The 22135-nt window shown below is 45.1% G+C and overlaps 1 protein-coding gene across 5 annotated transcripts in view; it reads right to left on the minus strand.

Annotated features, from left to right (window-relative positions):
- Positions 1–22135, minus strand: part of SLCO4A1 (solute carrier organic anion transporter family member 4A1) — a 68397-nt gene that overhangs the window by 24091 nt on the left and 22171 nt on the right. For all 5 annotated transcript variants that reach the window (XM_073682968.1, XM_073682970.1, XM_073682969.1 and 2 more), the window contains 7 exons: positions 19491–19581; positions 15811–15932; positions 14856–14961; positions 12503–12657; positions 4981–5176; positions 3261–3426; positions 2538–2710 (listed from right to left, as the gene is read on the minus strand). In XM_073682968.1, coding sequence (XP_073539069.1) covers positions 2538–2710; positions 3261–3426; positions 4981–5176; positions 12503–12657; positions 14856–14961; positions 15811–15932; positions 19491–19581 — 1009 coding nt within the window. The remainder of the gene's footprint in view (positions 1–2537; positions 2711–3260; positions 3427–4980; positions 5177–12502; positions 12658–14855; positions 14962–15810; positions 15933–19490; positions 19582–22135) is intronic.

The raw sequence follows: 22135 nt of genomic DNA on the forward strand, positions 1-22135 counted from the left end.
ATACAGGATACTGGCCCCCATATAACGCTCCATACAGAATACTGGCCCCCATATAACGCTCCATACAGAATACTGGCCCGCATATATCGCTCAATGGATGAATTTAACGGCAGGTTAAAAGCTTTTATTTACTGGCCCGCATATAACGCTCCATACAGAATACTGGCCCGCATATAACGCTCCATACAGAATACTGGCCCCCATAAAATGCTCCATACAGGATACTGGTCTCCATATAACGCTCCATACAGAATACTGGCTCCCATATAACGCTCCATACAGAATACTGGCCCCCATATAACGCTCCATACGGAATACTGGCCCCCATATAACGCTCCATACAGAATACTGGCCCCCATATAAAGCTCCATACAGAATACTGGCCCGCATATATCGCTCAATGGATGAATTTAACGGCAGGTTAAAAGCTTTTATTTACATAACATGGATAAGCGACATAACTTCTGTCAGGGAGTGTACAACATCTACACTGCCTGGAGCTAAGCTCTACCTGTGGAGAGCTAAACCAACTCCGCTGCATCAACATCAGCTCCAGAGGATCTGCACCGCAGCGGCGGCTCCACATAGCCGCATACCACAGGTGGCGTCACAAACTTTATATATAAACTATAAATCCCCTGTAAATAATCCCCTTTTGATTGACCGTCCTGGGTCACGGACCGGGTCACCGCCACCGTGACATCACCCCTAGCAACGACCGGCCCGGCACCGAGTACCCCACGGCCCAGGGGGCGCGTCACCTCCAATTAGAAATGTAGTATATATTCTTCTGATAAAGTATGTCACTTACCCCATGTGCAGGGCATTGCAGTAACTTATTATATGAGTGGTTGTAACCATGGATACCTGACAGTTAGCTAGTTGCTAGTGGTCGTAACCATGGACACCTAAGCTACTGCAATGCCCTGCACAAGGGGTAAGCAACATAGCGAATCAGAAGAACTATACTACATTTCTAATTGGAGGTATTTGCTAATATTATTATCATTTCACCTACTACATACTGGTATAGGATCTCAGAGATAGGAATACCCCTTTAAATGCAGCAAAGGAGTTTAAAGACCAACTCTGGCCTGAAACTGAACTCCCAGTGATCAGAGGATTAGTGATATGATGGCCAAGTCAGAACAAACACAGCAGTACCGTGTCTGGCCACTTATACCCAGCAATTACAGGGCAAGTCATCAGTAATTGCATATATCCACATTAGTCTTTCCAATATACACTCTATGGACAAAGCACTGGTTCACCTCCACGTTACACTTGTATGAGCTGTTCTGACCATTCTATATCCATAAGCATTAAAGAAGCCTCCCATGAACTTGTTTCCCCTGAATCTGTGTATGTAGTGTCAGTGTTCTAATATATCCCCCTGCTGCCATCTCCTCTGTTATCTAGTGCCATTTTCTCCTTTCCTCAGTGATGTCACCGTTCTGCAGATTATCTGGATCACTCTATTCTCTGTGTGTGACCTGAAAGTGGCTTCTGCAATGTACATCTATGAAGTGTCAGAACAAGGATCTCAACACACAGTACTGATGTTAGAAGGGTTGTCCGCTACTTAGTTATGTTGTAAAATAAAAAACACCTTGTACTCACTTCCAGCACTAGCGCCGGGTATCCCTGCACTCATGTGCCATTGTTATACCTTGTGAGCACTGCAGCCAGTCAATGGACGCTGATGGGCTGCTTCGCTCACTCTTCCATTGGACGTCCAAATTTAATCCAAGGGTAGTGTGAGTGAAGCAGCCCATCAACGACCGCTTATTATTAGGTCAGCCAACGTTACGCACAAGTTGGGAGAATCAGTGCCGGTGCGGGAGGGGAGTATAAGGTTATTTTATTTTACATGGGGAACTAGAGCATTTAAGAAGGGGCTGCCCATGTAATGAACAAAACGTTAAGGCCACAGGAGGTTTAGACTCTGTAGATATGGGGTCAGCAGAGCGTTGGTGACTTTTATGCCCTCTACTCCTCAGCACTTGGTGACACCGCTCTGTAACTTTAGGAGATCTCCAATTCATTGCTGAGTTGCTGCAGTTAATTTTACTTTCCCATAATACCAGTCACTGGTGATGGTGGAATATATAGGGAGGAATAAATGTCATGACCTGACTTATTACACTGGTAATGTCCTATTACAGGACCGTGCTGGTATCAGTGAGCTCTTTACAACGAGCTGTTTTGTCCCACGTTAGTAAAGTCAGGCATCGAGGGGCCGGATGTTATACAACAGGGGCAATGGAACTGACAGACAAATGAACTAAGTTGTGTGTCCAATACTTATCTCCATATAATGTATAATATATAGTGATCTTAGTTACTGAATCTGTCATTTCTAACGCAGGTTCATACAATCTGTCATTCTTACCCCCCATACATGCACTTTCCGCTCGTACCTCAGCCACCGCTTATTCTACAGGAACCATACTATCAGATAAGTCAATATTCAGCCATACTAACAGTCAGGCTTTCCCAATATACACCAGACACGGTTATATGGACGGTGAGGATACCTTAGTGTTGCGGTCAGTGCAGGAATACTGCAGAGGAATGTAAACAATATGACAGTGAATGTGAACACTAAAAGCAGAGACATCTTCTGGCAGGAAGACGTACATTTCCCCGAAACGGCCTGTGCACCAGCCATGGAGATATTTGATGCAATACAGCTACAGTTTTGGTAAACCTGGAACATAAAAGACAAGACAACCCTAAATTAGATGCCCAGTGCTCAAAAATATATTACAAACTGAAAACACAGATGCATCAATACAGTCCCCGCAAGGAGCTTAAAGGGGAAATCAGGGTGTCTAATAATGGTGATCAATTCTCAGAATAGGTCATCTATATCAGATCTGTGAGGGTCCGATAACTAACACCCCTACCGATCAGGTGCTACTAGTTCTGACAGTGGTCGGATATTAACACTAAACATGTAATGTGTGTAGCGACCTCTGCCGAGTGCTGTAGATCAACTCTACCACTCTTTTCATTGCTATCTATGTCAATCCCATAGACAGAGTACAGCACCAGTCCATCTACCTTAGTCCCATAGACATCAAATGGAATAATAGTGCACATGTGTGACCCAGCATTGGGGCCCCTGTGATCATACAGTTATCACCCATCATGTGGATAGAGCAAAATACATTTCATTGACCAAACCCTTTAACCTTAAACATGTCCCCATGTCCCAAGATCCCGGTCACTGATTTGGATGAGTAACTCCCACACACCTTTTTACCATTGTCACGCTCCATGTACATTCCTGAGCACCCTGCATAGCAGGCAGAGTAGTACATGATTCCATCCGCTCCACACACAGGACTGTAATGTTCCTGCGCACAGCCGCAGTCGGCATTACAGGCAGCAGACAGGTTCAGGCTGTTACCCCATAGGACACTGCAAAAAAAGAGCAAAAGGGATCAGGCTTTAGTTCTCCAACCCAATAGATGTAGAGCTGCACTATCGTACTCCTGTAAGAAAAACACGTGACACTACACTGGGCAGATTTACCATTCAGGAGACTGGAAAAGCTTGGTGGTAACCAGTGACATGGCTATAGGGCTTAAAGAGATTGACTAATCTGCCAAATTGAAGGACAGAAGTGATGCTTGGGGGTCAGCTACCCATTATTTTTCAGGGTCTCAAGAACTTCACTTCACGCCAGTGTGTTTTCAGGGTCTCAAGAACTTCACGCCAGTGTGGGTATTTTAAAGGGTTAATCCCATTTTAATAAATGGGTATTGTTGGATTGCGCTCGTAAATGCAAGCAATTTTGCAATCTACTGCTCATTAAAATTTTCAGCCATTCTTGATAGATTAACAATTTTTTTCCCTTTTGTTTACAGCCCGTTGGCTTGGAGACCGACCGCCGCTGCTATACAGCAGAACATGCGCACTGATTACAAGCTCTTTTCTACTGCGCTTGTAAGCACTTATTTGAATCTGACCAGGTTTACTGGCACGTGCTGTTACCTCCTAATCCCGGCCAGCTTCACCGCAGCGTGTACAAACTAAACAGCAGCGGTGGTTGGTTTCCTAAGAAACAAGGTGGACACTAACTAAAAAAGAAAACGTAATATTTCAAGAACGGCTGCAAATTCTAGTAAGCAGTAAATTGCAAAAGTGCTTGTTTTTACAAGCACTATCCAATAATATCCATCTAAGAAGATGGGAATAACCTCTTTAATGGAGGCAATATCGGTTGTCACCCTGCTTTCTACAGAAATAGAGAAGTAACTGCTGAAAAGAGCATATTAGTTTATTGAACAGACACTGCAACTAAAGGGCCCTGGATTTACAGACAGTTTTGGGGGGGGGTGTAGCAAACATGGCAATTGGCCGGGGTTCCCCATTTCAATCGACTGGAGAGCAATAAGAGTGGGGAATGTAAACTTTAACTCACTGAACTACTAAGAACTTGACTTTTAACCCATTCACTGACGTAGATTACCATGGACTTTACTATAAACTTTTTCACAGTGAAGACTTTGTAGGGCAGTATTATTTGGACACTGGTAGTTTTATTTGTGAATTGATGTGCTGCATTGTGCTGCCAATTAGTGGCATAACGTGAAGCTCGTGGACCCCAATGCAAAAGCTCCAACGGGGCCCGCAATTATTGCAAGTCTTTAATACTAATGGTCTTTTAATATGGGCCAAAGGGACCTTTTGGGCCCCTTGGCTCCAGGGCTCCGGTGTGATAACAACCTCTGCACTTATTATAGTTACGCCCCTGCAGCACATATATTGTATTATGTAATGTGGTGTGGTGGCAAAATTTAACTGCTGAACAGCAGTATTATGAGCACTGTATGGCAATATTTGGATAAAAAGTTCATATCTGTGTTTTAAGCGTCTTAAAGTGGTGAGTGGTGAGTTCCTACTGTATTTGATACTCAGGGCCTTAATTCCTATAATATCACCTCTACCTGGATTATGTAAAATCCATACCTGTCAGCGTAGGGTTCAGTCACTCCGGCCATAGGCATGTTGGGACAGCTGATTAGGAATATGAAAATTGACATCAGACTTAAGACAGTGCATAAGACACAGAATCGGATTACTCCTGAGCAATGAAGTTTCAGTTTATTGACTATAAACCCCCCAAGGAAGGTTCCTCCACCCCCGGCCGGGACCACCAGATACCCTGTGCAAATGAGAGGAACAAAGAACACAATTATGACCAGAAATATTATAAATGTCCATATTTAACTGTTGTTATTTCTATAGCACAAACATATAGTCTCTTAATGTACAAATAGTGCCCTAATGCAAGTCCCTGCCCCCAGGAGCTCACAATCTAACTTCCAATCATGCACACCTCTCTATGCACGCCTGGAGACAATATTTAACGCCTACAATCATGCGGATACCGTCCAAGTAATCTGGAGTGACTGATGATCCCCAGGAAGATGTACAGTAACACTGAGCTGCACCAAATAAAGAGCTGATTGTCCTTCCATGGAGCCGCTCACAGGATTGGGATACTCGGTCTGCTAAGTCCTTTGTGCTAAAAGCATCAGTCCAAGATTCACCTCAATGTCTTTCAGTTAAACTTTTTACCAAACATAATGAAACGGAAATACTACCCCTCAAAAACTCAGCCAACAACGAGTCCTACCCGGCGGTGAATAGAAAGCCATTGACAGAGGGAGTTTTGTCTTTGCGCATTATTACATGCTGTAGATTACAGCACCTTTAAGACTCCTTTAGTGAATGCAGTCTGGTAAAATAAGTGAATCTCTAACATCAAGACCTTTTTAAGGATAAAATTCTGTTCTAATTTTAAAAATATATTTCCGCCACTAGGAGGAGCTCAGGAGCTTACTGCAGACACAGTTAATATTGAGTTCAATGGATAAATATTTATACAGGAAGCTACAAAGCTCCCCCTAGTGGAGGCTGAGGGCAGCAAGAATTGTACATTTTAGTTTTATACCTATGCAAGGAATTTGGAGCTCTGCATCTAAAAAATATTTAGTATATAGGTTTGTGAATATATTATGGGATTTGGCATCCCTTCTGGCAGTGTCTGTGCTATTGCATCTGGCTACAAAGATGGGCGACCTGAAAGTAGGTCAAAAAGAGGCCGAAGTTTCGTATTTTAAACACAGTTTGCCTAATTGAAGTCAATGGCTCTGTTGGGACTATATCTACATCCTGTCTGGAGCCATGACCGTGTACGGCCAACCCGGGTTCCATAGTTCCGTAAGACCCCTCCCCATCTTACCGACCTCAAGTACCTTAACAAATAAAAACACTGCACCTGTAATTTCTTTGGATAAATTTGGCCACAGCGGCCATTTTATTAACAAACAACATTAACATATAAACATTATTATTCAAATAAATAAGAAGGGAGGGTTCTTGGAGTTAAAAATTAGATCTGGCATAACTAAACCGAAATCGAACCACCGTATTACCCTCAGCCGTCCATCACCAGCTCGAGGACACCAAACAGCTCCCAGGGTAAAACCCCGTCCAGAGCCCCAAAAACCAAATGCCAGATCACCCCGGTTAATCAAGCCACTGCCTGTAAATTTCCAATAACTTTCCCACCGACACTTCTGTGCCAACTCCAAGAACCCCACCCCCCGCCACAAACGAACAGCCCTGACCACCTCAGGCTCGTGAGCGCCCCAACACTGCCAAAGCCCTCTCAATCCCCTCCTGTATAGATAATGCCCATAAATCAATCCCAATATCGTTCAGGTGCACCCCATCCTTTGCCCAAAAATCACCAACCCCTGCCTCAAGATCAAGATGCCGAACACTTACACCCCCATTTCTACCAACAAAAGCTGCTATGGCTCTATTCAACTTTACTCGTGCCCTATTAATGCCCTTCACTGATCTGGCCTCCCACCAATTTTTTCTCGGCACAATGTCAGACCAAACCGTCAACACCCCAGGAAAAGATGTCCATAACCTTAAAAAATCAATTCGAATATCCCTCATCAATTCCCTAACTGGCCGAACCCCCAAATCATTCCCCCCCATATGCACCACCAAAATGTCCGGCGCCCGGTCCAAACGAGCCGCCTTATGGAATTCAGGCAGCACCCTTCTCCATACCATCCCTCTAAAACCCAGCCACCGGACCACCACTTGCTCTCTGCTAAAACCCAGTTGCCTACCGTTTGGCCTCATATCCGCCCGCAGCGCCCCCCAATGAACGAAAGAGTGTCCAAGAATCCAGACTAATAACGGGACGTCACCTGCAATAAGACAACCAAAAAGGGGGGGGTATTCACTTCTGGACAAAATAAAAACCACCATTCCGCATACCTAATGCCGTACATAGGACAGATAACGATCTGAACTCCACCTCCCGATGCGTTTTATCACATCCTTTCCTAAACCCAAACCGTCCGCTTCTGACGCCGCACCGATTCTGAAAGAATGCGACCCGTACACCTCAGGACTAAGGCCCAACTCCCAGATCCCTTTTTTAAATACTGCAATAAATTGAAAACGTGACAAAAACTCTCCGTTTTTATGACACAATAATGGGCCCTTACGTCCCGACCAAACCTGCCAGTAAGCCATTAAACATCTCCTAGGACAAATAAAAGATCCATTAACCTCACCCAATACCACTAGCTTGCCTCTGCCCAATTGATCCATCTTCGCCCTCCTAATCCAAAATTCGATGCCCCCTTTCCGACCGCTCACATCCTCAGCAAACAAACCCCCAACCTTATTCCTACTTGGTGCCACCAACTCACCTAATTTTAGTGCGCCAAAGAACGCCAATGAAAAAGCCAATCTAAACAGTGTGGCTTCAAAAACCGAACAACAGATCTTATCCAACACTAAACCCAACCGCTCTAAAATACTAAAAGTCACCGGTCTTCGTTTATCTAACACTTTACTTCCTCTCCTAAAGCCCCTAAGTGCTTGCTTCACTAAAAAGGATTTTGTAACATCTTTTAACCCCTGTAATCTAAAACCGAATGCCAATCCTGTAACAAATTTACCAACTTTTGACACAGACCATCCAATCTCTGCTGCCCTTCCCACAAGAAACAACACCGCCATCTCTCTATCTCCTTCACCTTCCACCACACCCCACTCCAGAATCCAACTTTGCCATACTCGCCACGATGCCTCGTATGATGCCCAGGTCTGCCTCGTAATGGACTCCCTTATTAACCGTCCGGCTCCTCCATAACCAGTTGCCACAAATGCGAAGGGCATTCTTGACCCACGTCCCCTGCCTCTGGTGCTAGCGCCCGAAAACGGTCCCACTGAAAACGAGATAAGGCATCTGCTATAGAATTTTGTACACCTGGAACATGTACCGCTGTAATCCAAGCGTTCAAATTGAGACAACAAAGAACTAGTTCCCTGAGCAGCCTAATAACCGGTGGGGACGAGGCCGACAAGCTGTTGATGACAGACACCACTCCCATGTTATCGCAATGAAACCGAATTCTCCTGTTGGCAAAACACTCCCCCCAAATAGTAACCGCAACAACAATAGGGAACAATTCCAAAAACGCCAGATTCCTCGTAAGTCCCCTCTCCGTCCACCCAATCGGCCATGCCCCAACACTCCACCGCCCTTTCCAGTAGGCCCCGTATCCAGCACCTCCCGCAGCATCTGTAAAAATCTCACAATCAAAACTGCTTACAAACTCCTGCTGGATTAATGACCTGCCATTATAGCTTTCCAAAAACAACTTCCAAACCCTCAGGTCCTCCTTGTGTTCCTTATTTAGGCGGATAAAATGATGAGCCCCACGCACTCCTGCTGTGGCGCCTGACAACCTGCGACAAAATATTCTGCCCATTGGCATAATTCTGCATGCAAAATTTAAGCGCCCCAACAGCGATTGTAGCTCCCTCAGGGTCACCTTGCGCAACCTCCCGACTATCGACCTCCTGCTTGAGCAGACACAATTTATCTTCAGGTAACCGGCACTCCATCCTTTCTGTATCAATAACAATGCCCAAAAAACTTAGGATTGTGCAAGGGCCTTCCGTCTTTTCTTTTGCCAATGGTACGCCAAAATGCTCCGCTACCCACACCATAGTACCTAACAAATTCCTACACAATAACGATTGCGGAGGGCCTATAAACAAAAAATCATCCAAATAATGAATGACTGAATTAACTGATGCCAGGTCCTTCACCACCCATTCCAAAAAGGTACTAAACGTTTCAAACAAAGAACACGAAATTGCACAACCCATTGGCAAACACCTATCCATGTAATATGCCCCATTCAAAAAACAACCTAACAACGGGATGCTATCCGGGTGAACTGGCAGCAACCGAAAAGCCGACTCGATATCCGTCTTGGCTAGCAACGATCCTGACCCATATCGCCGTACCCATCGCACCGCCGCATCAAATGATGTATATTCAACTGAACATAATTCCTGTGCAATGCCATCATTCACCGAGAGCCCCTTCGGGTACGACAAATGCTGAATCAAACGAAACTTATTCAGCTCTTTTTTGGGCACAACCCCCAGTGGCGAGATAATCACCCTGCTGCTAGGTAATACCCGAAACGGTCCCGCCATCCTGCCCAATTCCACCTCCTTAGCCAACTTCACGCTAACCACATCCGGATGAAGGGAAGCAGACGTCAAATTTTTTAGTGAAAAGGGGACCTCGTGCTCAGGAGGAGGGATTCTAAAACCTTCCAAAAACCCATCCGAAATGACCTTAGCCTTCGACTGATCCGGATACCTACTTAGAAAGGGGGCCATCGCGTGCACCCTCACCAGAGTCAACCCTTTGACCGGTACCCACTGTCGGCTTTCCCTTACCCTTCTTAAAGCATTTTGATGCTCCGTGTGAGCTTCCATTACAATGGGAGCACACGTGTTTGAATTTACAGGAGGTCCCGTACTTGCATTGGCCGTCATTAAATTGCCAGCAAGTTCCCACTTCCTTCTTAGTGCTTTGTGCCCCTTGGTTACCTCCCCCTTGTCCTGCTGATTGGTTACCACTACTGCTGCTCCCGTGAAAGGACTGCCCATACCTCACTGGGGCCATAACCTTCAGCCACAAACCAATGTCCTTTTGATCCCATCTGATCTCAGGGCGGACTGCCTTCCTCTGCCGAAATTGCTCGTCATATCGTAACCATGCCTGACCCCCGTAAGTCCTATGAGCCTCCCCAATAGCATCAAGGTAGCAAAACAAACCCGAACAATTATCAGGAGCTTTTTCTCCAATAATGCTAGCCATTATTGCAAATGCTTGCAACCAATTGACAAACGTCTGTGGAATCAACCTCCACCTACGCTTCTCTTCTTCCTCTTTTTTACTGTCTTCCTTTTTTCCCTTATCCAGGTTAAACTTTTCCAACGGAAGAAGGGAAAAAATTTCGACATACTCGTCCCGCCAAATTTTTTCTTTAACCTCTTTTTTTAAATGCGCCCCCAATGGCCCCTCAAAGCACACGTATACCTCCCCTTTCGCCCTATCATCCAGTTTTATACTATCCGCATTTTCCTTTTCTGTCTGCACACACACCGACACCCCAGAAGGTGTCCCAGCTGTACACCCCGCCGACCTGGCCGACTCGCTCCCCACCTGCAACAACGCCGGTTGACTAGGTAGCCAAGCCCCCGCCGGTGACAACCCCCTTTGAATGGCCCCCCCGCCGTCTATTCTCGCCAAAATGCGCGACATGCTAACCAACAAATCCCTAAACCCGCTTACATCTGACCCACTACCTCCCCTACCATTTTCCCTGCTGGGCCCAGACACCTGCCTATCACCTAACCCATCCGCTACAGACCCCGCGGGCGACAAACCATACATAGACGAATACTCACGAAGCTGCGCAGGTGCTGTGTCCCCGCCAGCCGTACTCCCCGAGTCCTGATGAGTCCTTGGTTCGTCTTGTTCTTCTCCATAATCCAGTCCGACCGACCCCTGCTGCTCAAGGCCCGCGCCCCTGGCCTCCTCGTCACCAGGGGGGACCCGAGCCCGTGCCGACCTCCCCGCCGTTCGTCCTCCAGTCCTCACCGCCGACAGTGCACCTCCGCGATTTTTAGACCCGGACTCACCAGCCCGATCCGTGTTGGTCCGTGGATAACTGCCAGGCAACTCCGTGCTGCTGCCCGCCGCTCCATCCCTCTGCCTGGAGAAACTTGAGCCAGGCAGCAGGTCCTGGAATTGTTGCTGCCTGCCCGTGTAGCTCCGCTGCTGTCTGCGCCCTCTGGTCTGTCTGGCAGGCACCCCGACAGGAACGTCGCCAGGTGTGCCTGCCGCGCTGGTGTTCCCTCCGTTCCCCGCTGCAGGATTGCCGCCCTTTTTTCTTTTGAATAACCGGCGTCTTGAATCGCCGCTGGATCTTGGAGCGGGGGGCGTGTCCCTGCGCCCGCCGCTCATTGGCTGTGCGTCCCTTTCGTCTGTCTCCGGGGCCGGAAGTGACGTAGTCCCCATTTCCGGTGAGGCCCCGCCCCCCGGATGACGCGTCTGCGGCCCGGGCCTTGCTTCCGGCGCGGCCTGGGCTCTAGTACTGCGGCGCGCCGACGGGGGAGGCCGCACCACGACGGACCGGGGAACTTCAGTCGCGGACCGCGACCCGATGCAGGGGGTGCCCGCAGACCGGCTGGGCGGATTCCTGCCACGGCGGGCACGCCGGCAGGGGATTCCGCCGGCATGCTCCCCGGACACAGGGTCCCCTGAGGGGCTCCGCAGCCTGCGCCTGCTGCCCGTACCAACCATCTCCAGGGAAAGCCTCTCGGGGGGCCGCGTCCTCCTGGCACTTCTTCCCAAACCCGACGGGGATTCTTCCTCTCCGGCATTCCCCAGAAGTCCGGCCAGCTGGGCCTCAAGCCACCCTCCTTGCCTGGATCTGGCAGTCTCCCTCAGCCTGGCGATAAGGGACTCCATAATAGCGAGAAGAGTGTCCAAGCAATTAGAAAGGTAAAAATATATATATATATTTTTTTTTTTTTTTGATCAGTGCTCCAGAACTTCTCTCAATGACTTCTTCCCTGGACTGCCCGTTTTCCCGCACTTTTCCCTATTATACCTCTTCCCCCCCTTTACCCCACCCCCATCCAAATGCCAGCCCCTCCAAGCCTATACCCAATCCCGACCATTGGGATTTAAAAATTGCACCCTCCTGGCCAATCCCGGTCATGTGGGGCTTCCTTCTAGGTTCCCATGCCTCCAGCCCCCTTCTTGAATAAGGCACAAAACTCGACCTTGGACGGTTGCGCATCTTTAATTGGACTGATATTAGGTAAAGAAACTCTGTACCTAGATCTGTTCTTCCGCTTTAAGTAACCTCTTTAGTAATATTTCCATCCGCAGGTTGGTTTCCCACGGCTGTATCTATTGTGTGGTTTCAGCTCTCAGTATCTGGGCTAAGAATCTGACGACTCCTTTTCAGAAGAAATAACTCAGCACAATGAACGTATAAGACCTCTAATTCATTCTCCATTCCAGGAATTCATATTAATGCACCGACTATAAGACGAGGGTCCGACTTACCAAAAAATGTAGCAGCTTCAGAAGCACTCAAACTAAACTGTGACTCTAGAAACTTTGGCCCAAATGTTGACACTCCTGTGATGAGAGTCGCTTCTGTCGCCCCCGCTAAGCACAGGAAAATAAATGTAGGGTTTCTGAGAAGCATCAATACTGACCTATGGGGTAAAACAGGAGTCCACATGAGAGGATACAGATCCGTATTGTGCCCCCCATACAGTAAGCAGTACTATTATCTAGCTGATGGATCAATCACATGCCCTAGGACTGCATGTTAAAAAACAGCTTCAAAGAACAGCAGCCAAACTTGTTTAGTTTATTTCCCACCTTACCCAACATAATCCCTTTAAAGGGGTGTCCCAATCCAATCAACAGTAGATCAATGCTTGATTACCTCTGGGACCCTACAAAACATTCCCAGAAATTAATAATTCATGTTACATTATTTTGCAATTTAAAGACCACCGCTTGGTGTCAGTGAATACAAACACTGCTTTCTTTTTGAGGCTGTATGCTTCGTTGCTCTCTTCGAAGAGGAAAAAAAAACAATGTCACTAGTATAACCTGTTGGCGGTAAAGCTTCTGTAAGTCATTGTTTGATCCTTTAACACCTATCTTTCGAGGCCAGTTTTAGTTTTTTCTTTCCTCTTTCTCCAACTGTTTTTATTTTTCAGACGTGTTTAGACGTGTATGGGCAACCTGGTGGTTTTATTGGCACCGCTTTGATCTTTTTATAGCATTTTTTCAGGTGGTTTGGCATTCGACAAACCATAAATCTTGAGCTTTTGGGTTTTTTTGGGGTGGGGGGGTGGGGATTTACCTCAAGGGTTAATTAATTTTACAATTATGATAGACTGGACTTTAGGTGATGCAGTAAAACCAGATACACTTATTTTTAATACTGGAAGAAGGGATCAAGTCAAATCTTTAGGTCTCTTCATTCTTATTTAACAGTTTTTTTTGTTTTTGAGTCCTTTTTCAGGAACATGCCTAAAATATATATATATATATCCCCTGGCAAAAATCACAGACATGGCACAAAACTAAAGTCATTTCAAATGGCAGCTTTAAGAAACACTAAAAGAAATAAAGATTAAAAATGTGGTACTCCGTAAGGGTAATTTTTTTCAGACCAAGCAGAGGAAAAAAATTATAGAATCACCCTGTAAATTTTCATTTCCAAAACTAACACCTGCATCAAATTAGATCTGCTCGTTAGTCTGCATCTAAAAAGGAGTGATCACACCTTGGAGAGCTGTTGCACCAAGTGGACTGACATGAATCATAGCTCCAACACGAGAGATGTCAATTGAAACAAAGGAGAGGATTATCAAACTCTTAAAAGAAGGTAAATCATCACACAATGTTGCAAAAGATGTTGGTTGTTCACGAAGGTGGCTGGAGCCAATGCACACAGGCAAAGGCAATTGCGCCGCTGTCAGTGTTTGACAGCGACATTTAAATGGTTAAATGGCAGTGATCAGAGCTAGGATACAGCTTTTATAGGCAGATGCCAGCTGTATAACACATGCAGTTTCTGCAGGGTAAAGTGCGGGCTTAACTCCTAGGCCTGCTCCATTCATCAGGTTCTGAATATGAAATAGAACATAATAGTATGTCCTACGTCAAGAAGGGGTTAACAAATCTTGCAACATGACTGGGAATATTAGCCAAGCCAGAAATGTGCAGATATCTGTTTCTAAGTTCTTGCCTCTCATCAGTGCAGAACAAGCATGCTGGCATGACTATTTTAATAACTCCCATAGAAGCGAACAGAGAGCCGAGCATTCACGGACACTTCTACATTTACAGCTGGCAAGACAAGGCCCCATTCTAGAGACAGGATTGGGTCCCAGAGATGGTGCCACCTATCGAATATACCAATCATATAAGTCACTGCCTGAGGCTGAAAAACTCTGGTAACGAGACACTCTTGGGTCAGTAACACTCTCCTATCAGGGGTCCAATCCAAGGAAGGGGAAACCATGAAAAGCTGTCACATGTGAGCAGCTCGTACAGAATCATTATGTTCGAATGAGGTCAAGACAAGTTTTTGGCCCCTAAAAGTAAACTCTTGAAATTTCCATTCACTGACAACAAGTGGAGATCTTGGCCATTGAGAAACATTTAAATTTGTTAGACCTTTTAGTCATGTAATGAATTTGGCTAACACCAGAAACCCTCCTGTACATTCACAGTGCACCCAAATCTAATAGACACAATTATATCAGGGAACAGCTAGATAAGCAATGGTCTATCTGTCATAAAAAGAAGCTTGGAAGATGGAGTCACAGTTAGAGCACTGTAGGAGGAAGTATTATTTGCAGGACTAGAATTATTTAACCAAATCTCTTACTTTGGCAGATCTTTAATAGTCTTCCCAAAATCAGGGTCTGGTTTGTGACGCTCATCTTTCACCTGATGAGCCTCAGACACTCTCATGACCACATAGCGCTGAGACCCTGAAAGAATACAATACAATGAGATCAATGGCGCATCCTGTAAGGGGGTCATTTTTATCAAAAATCCTCAAATGTATGTTCTCCTTTACTGAGGATTAAAGGGGAACTGCACCTTATAATCTTTGGTGGGATGACGGACCCTGCCATTATCCAGAATGAATGGTAAATGAGAACTATCGCTTTTTTGCCACAATTCTATCACCATCTTGTTTCTGGATCTGAGTCACAGGAACTTCCAATAATGTTGGATATGAAACTCTAACTTTATGAGTATGCACATTTTGCAATCTATATTCTTTATTGCTCCAGTGCATTTAAATAAGAAAAAAATGGGGCAACCTTGCAAACAGTCTTATTGAAAAATACCTTCTACTATTTTATGTACGCAGCTCCTATACAGAACTGTGTTTCTTTAGATTTACACATGACTATTGCATAAGTGTACATGGGTTCTCTCCAGATATCAGGAAGAACATACGCTGGTCTATGGCAACAGATGTGACTTACGGGGGTCATCTAGAGTAGACAGACGCTTTATATACACTCTACTAGAGAATAGGGTGGGATCCTAGAGTAATGACACAGAATCCACCACTCCCAGACATTCACCAGGCAAAATGACAGCTAGTCAGGATCCCCTTTAAAAGATTCTAGATTAGACTTGGTGGCCAGGCATAATTCTTTTATATGCAGTGACTATATATAGATGTATTGCACTCACTTCCTGTAATCAGCAGCATGATCCCTATATTTTATGTAACTAGGGAGGGGACGGAGAGATAAAGTCTGGTGAATCCACTGACTCAGACTGCACCTATCTTATCTATGGCCAGTGATAAGTAACTGTACCTGGCAGCTGCTGTGGATATCCCAGTATGGGGAAGGAGATGAGGAATGCAGCTGCCCCAGCACCCAGAAACCCGATCCACCAGGCCCCGACCCAAAGAGGATTCTCCGGTGTCAGACCGCTGCTGCAATAAAGAAATCAGGAGAGAAGAAATATATCAATGGACTGCAGTAACGGAATTAGACATGTAAAGGTATTGCATCAACATACTCTGTGGTGCAGTACAATAATGTATGAAAAAGGTTCTGTTTAGTGGAGATGGTTGGGGGACACTACAGCCACCCATGCATAGCAGCTACTAGAACATGTACTGCAAGAGGAGCAATGGTCTGGGACGGCGTGTCCAAAGAAGAGCAATGCTATATATCACAGAAAGACATTTCACCCAAATGTTATTTCCTACATTGTAATGCCCCTTCTGTCTGAGCACTGCACCCTTATACACAAAACGAGCTCCTATAAAAACAGGGTGGAAGCAAGTTGGGACAGAGAAACCCGATGGGCTGTACAGAGCTCTGACCTAAACCCCATCAAGCACAATTTCTGAGCACCAATATGAAGCCAGACTTTCTCGTAAATGCTCTTCTGTCTGACACTCTTAAATCTTCCCAAAAGATCGATCCCAACTCCATACTAACACCTATGGTTCTGGAATCTGATATAAGTCCAATGGTCGCGTGTCCACATACATTTGGTCATTTAAGGTTCATAAAAGATAAAAGGCCTCAATTCATCAATGCTCACATTTTTCATGCCTATTTGGATGAGGGGCGGAGTGGAGTGCGGGCACCTGATTCATTAAGAAGTTAACGCCTACTAATGAATTAGGCAAGGCGCAAAGTCCGGTACACCTCAGTTTGTGCCTCACCACAAATACTACTCCAATTAGTGACTGGAGTAAGATTTGTGGAGTAAAGAACGCCGCTGTTCGTCATGAATTTGATGAACGGGGGTCACGACGCCCCTTTACACAGAAAGTTTGTCAGAGCTGTTAAAATGTTATGAACACACCAAAAGTTGCAACATTTTTGTGCAGCATCATGTTGCGCAAACATTTTGTGACTTTAAGCTTTTTATGCCAGTTTTCTGGCGGAAAAACTTTGATGAATATGGGCCAAAGTTCATTTTCTAAAGACATACAACAATCAAAAATAACATTACAACCAGCTGCTTAATACTGTCAAGGTTCCCTCAAGTATCACCAAAAACTAGGACGGCTTCAGTCACACAGATCATTTCTTGAAGTTGTGAGGTTCGGTCTCCATGGATCGGATTTGTTTCCCAGCACAAGATGCTCAATCAAATTGAAATGTGGAGAATTTGGAGACCAGTTGTCACCTTGATCTAGGTCATGTTCCTCCCAAAAGCCCCGAACAGTTTTTGCATTGAGGCTGGGGAATTTTGGGTGGCTGGTGAAGCTGTAGTTCTCTTTATTTATTGGTGCCATATGATGTGGGTACTGATCTCTATATCTACACAGCAATCTGCCATGCTCTGTGTGATCTGACACCTTCCTATCTTCGTCAGCAGGACCTTCTTCAGCAATATAGTAGTTCTGTAGGATCGGACTAATCGACCTAGCCATCTCACCCACATGAATCAGTGAGTCTTGGTCACCCGTAACCCGGTTGCCTGGTTACTGGTTGTCCTTCCTTGGACTATTTTTGGTACTAACCCCTAAATATTAGGAACATTCCACAAGACCAGTCAGGTGGGATATGCTCTGCTACAGGGGGCACAGAGGGTGCTGTCGCCCCGGGCCCTGCTCTCTGAGGGGCCCACCCGGAGCTACGCTAGTTTTAAACTACATTAGCGTGCGCCAAAACAGTTAAACTCTGTGGCAAAGCAGAGAGACACAATCTCCCTGCACTGCCGCTATGGGGCCGGTGAGCTGGGGGCCCCCGCAAGTTCAACTATATAGGCATCTGCAGATACAGTTAAAAGCGATGGAGGAGGGAGCGTGAGATGACACTTCCTTCCTCATCATTCTTCCTCGGCGTCTGACGTTTCAGCTCGATAACGTCACTAAGTGGCGTCCTCTACGCTGAGATGTGCAATGCTTAGAACACAAGCTGCGGCAACCGGATCAGCTGGGAGCAAGGAGGAGAGGGGAGTATTGTATTTTATTATTTTTTTTTAGAACATTGTGGGGGCCATTAAACTGTATTGAGGGCTATGGGGTGCATTATACTGAATGGGGGTGTATTATACTGAATGGGGGTGCATTACACTGAATGGGCTATGGGGTGCATTATACTGAATGGCCTATGGGGTGCATTATACTGAATGGGCTATGGGGTGCATTATACTGAATGGGCTATGGGGTGCATTATACTATATGAGGGTGCATTATACTGTATGGGCTGTGGGAGGTGCATTATACTGTATGGGCCAGTTGGGTGCATTAAACTGTATGGGGATGCATTATACTGTATGGGCTATGGGGGTGCATTATACTATATGGGGATGCATTATGATGTATGGGCTGTGGGGTGCATTATGCGGTATGGACTATGGGGTTCATTATGCTCTATGGAGGACTATGTGGGGACCTTTAAACTATATGCAAGCAATTATACAGTGTGAAGGTTTGTGTGGGGTCCATCATGCTGTGTGTGGGGGCCATTATACAGTGTGGTGAGGTGTGGGGGCAATTATATTGTATGTAGGCCCATTATACTGCATGGAGGGCTGTGTGGGGTCACAGTTGGGGGATCATACTGCATTGGGGTCACCATACTTTTCTGGGGCAGCTGAGGGGTGGGGTACAGTAGGGCCATCATACTTTACGAATGCAATGAAAGGGGAATCTAGGAGGAAAATTAGAGGGCACACAGTACCACACAACATGTGCAGTAATATGGACACATGGCAGCAGCGGATCAGCATTGGGGTATCAGCAGGATAAGGAGTTTGTGCAGGTTGGAGATAAATGGAGACGGTGCCTAAAATGTGAGAAGTGATATGTCTTTGTTGTAATCTCTGGAGAAGTTGTCATGTCGGTCTGGGCCAGATGGAAAAGAAATGGAAAAGTGAATGATGCCACCAGAAAGAACATCAGCTGTAAGTTATCATCTATAACTGTACTGTAATCTCTTATATGTTCTGCAGGACAGGTATCTGCCACTATATGGTCACCATATAGCGGTAATATCAATGTTGATCTTTGTATAGAGATTATTTTTAGTAACAGCGCGGTCATCTGCTGAGGTTCTCCTACATGCTCTAGTAGGCTGCGCCACCATAGCTGTAATCAGGGTTACCTGGTTAGGGACCCACTCAGAAGTTTGCCCCCCCCCCCTCCCTGAACCCAACCCCTAGATATGTCTCTGGCTCGGACTCAGCCAACTAGACATCACAGTTTGGCCCTTCGATGCTTATGCACTTTATTTTTTTGGCCCCTAACACAACTAAGAACTGAACGTTCACTTGATGCCTATTATATCCCACCCCAGATAGGCGCCATCTTCACCAGATAATCAGTTGTATGTTATGGCTGCTCGGTGCGAGTTCTTGCTCTTACATAAGGAATTATTCTCATGTAAATGTTAATCATGTAAAATCTGTCACATGATGAAATTATTCAGGCCTCAATAATGTAAGAGACATCCCATTCTGCAAATCAGGGAAAAGCTTCAATGTGAAATGAAAAGTACAAATACAGAGACATTGAGTTACTTACGGACTGCTGAGTTCTGTGTAAATATTCAGGAAAAATCCTCCCAACAGGTAACCCACCGCTGGTCCCACTATGGCCGCCGTGTAAAATATACCTAAACGTGGAAGGGAAGTAACAGGATGGAATATAATAACATTCCAGACATGGTAAGATATTCACAATGCTAAAAAAGTACACAACATGGGCAAAAGTTTTTGCACCCCATTCTAACTAGTGGACCTGGCCATTTTAAAGAAACACTCCTCCCATCAAAGTTTTTATCCTCTTAATATATTGCAGTCATCATATCATATACCACTGTGTGCTTACAATTGCTCATTTTGCCTTTCTACTCAGCTAATTCTTCTCTTTTCCATTAGGTCTATGACATCACGTGATTAAAATCTGATTAGCTAAATCCTTCTAAACTCTATGTAGAAACAGGAGGTCAATTTCCTCTACACAAGTCATGAGTCACTGCAAAAGTCCCTGGCACGGGGGAGGAGGGAGCAGCTGCGTCAGGAGTTGAAGAGGGGAATGATAAATGCAAGGACTAGAGACTTCCTGTTTCTAGATAGAGCAGAGAAAAGAGAATAATAAGCTGGGTAGAAAGGCAAAATGAGCAATTGTAAGTACACAGTGCTATATGATAGGATGACTGCAATACAGTAATAGGATAAAAACTTTGATGGGAGGAGTGCTTCTTTAACTAGTGACATTGTAACAAACTATCAGGACAGGAGAGATTTGTGCTGCTGATGTTCATAGCTTACAGAGGATGGTTAGACCTGGATACAGCTGGAAACAAAACCTTCATCTGTGAGAAGTATTAGCTCAGCAAAAATGTTACCTTTCACTGGCAGCAAGCCGAGATTTTAAAACTAGTGAACATTTTAAACGCAAAAAAAGTGTATTTGAAAGCCGTATGTTTTACATTGTACGATAACCCTTTAGGAATATGGCCTTCTGCAGCGTGCACATATTTGCAGACGCCCCCCCTCATAAATGTTTGAAGCATTCACACAACGCATTGGTCTTGACAGCAATAGGTCTCAGATATAGATCTGTCATCCTCAGCCCGATCACATGTCATAGGAATAACCACTATGAATATGTTCCAGCGCTGGTATTTACTACATCTTTCCATTGCTTGCTGTGTATCACTTCTGGCAACGATGAGTCATATGTAAAGTTCTGTGGTTAAAAACCAGTTACAATACAATGGCTCAAAAGATGAAGAGAAACTGAAGCATGACAGAGACTCTGTACATGATTGCAATGGTTTTACATAATGTTTTATGCTTCACTCACATCCAGAGCTGCATGCCGACTTCTGCTGGTTTCCTGTTATATGACAGCAGTGCATTAGAGGTGTTCCTGATGACTGCTACGTAACTGCAGGGTGTATACAATATATAGTTTCTTTCCAACTTGCAGCTTTGGATGTGAGTGGAGAAAGAGATGTGGTATAAAAGATCAGAAATGATCACAAGTAAATGCAAACTGACAGTGAGTTTAAGCCATTTAAAGGGAATCTGTCACCAGGTTTTTGCTATGTAATATGAGAAAAGCATGATGTAGGGGTGGAGACCCTGATTCCAGCTATGTTTTACTTACTGGGCTGCAAATTATCATTTTGATACAATCACTGTTTTCTCTGCTGCTGATCTAGCAGTGCTCTAAATGCTGAGCTCTGTATAACCCCACCCACACCACTGATTGGCTACTTTCTTCCTATGCACAGTATACACAGAAAGCTGCCAATCAGTGGTGTGGGTGGGGTTATACAGAGCAGGTTACACCTAGGCCTGTAGTGATAATCTCCTGCTGATAAAACACTCATTTTATTGAAACAACACACAGCCCAGTAAGTGACACATGGCAGGAATCATGGTCTTTGTCCCTATATCATGCTGCTCTCAAATTACATATCAAAAACCTGCTGAGAGATTCCCTTTAACCCCTTTAAAGCCCAAGACGTACTAATACGTATCTGCGCCCTGGGCTTTAAGAGCCTGATACGTATTAGTACGGGTGTCAGCTGAGAATACCAGGTGTCAGTTGTGACAATGTGCAGGGAGCGGTCCCGCACCACTCCCAGCACATTAACCCCTGCAATGCTGTGATCGAAGTCGATCGCAGCATTGCGGAGGCAAGGTGAGGTGATCACAATACTCACCTCCTCTTCCGGCCTCCAGCGCTGTCTGCCGTGGCTTCCTGGATGTTGCCATGATGACCCGATGTCATCATGACAACATCCGGGTCACCAGACAGCAGGAAGATATTTTGGTCATGCGCAGTGCATGACCAAACTATCTTCTGCATCTGCAGCGCTGATAGCCTGCATAGCACAGGGATGATGCTCCATTCCTGTGCTATGCAGGCGATCAGAATAAAAAAATAGTAAGACAAAGTATAAAAGAAAAAAAAAAAAAAAAAAAAACAACTGTAAAAATATGAAAAAAAATAATAATAATAATAATAATAATCCACCAAAAATACAAATATAATGGACCCATCAATAAATATTATTATGAAAAAGAAAAAAAAAAAAAAAAAAGAAAAAGTACTCATATTTGGTATCGCCGTGTCTGGAACGACCTGTCCTATAAAATTGTCCCACTGATTAACCCCTTCAGTGAACACGGTAAAGAAAAAAAAACAATGCT

The sequence above is a fragment of the Phyllobates terribilis genome, unplaced genomic scaffold, assembly GCF_046119375.1.
Source record: "Phyllobates terribilis strain yellow unplaced genomic scaffold, ASM4611937v1 Scaffold_5__5_contigs__length_657084704, whole genome shotgun sequence".
Classification (NCBI taxonomy): Eukaryota; Metazoa; Chordata; class Amphibia; order Anura; family Dendrobatidae; genus Phyllobates; species Phyllobates terribilis.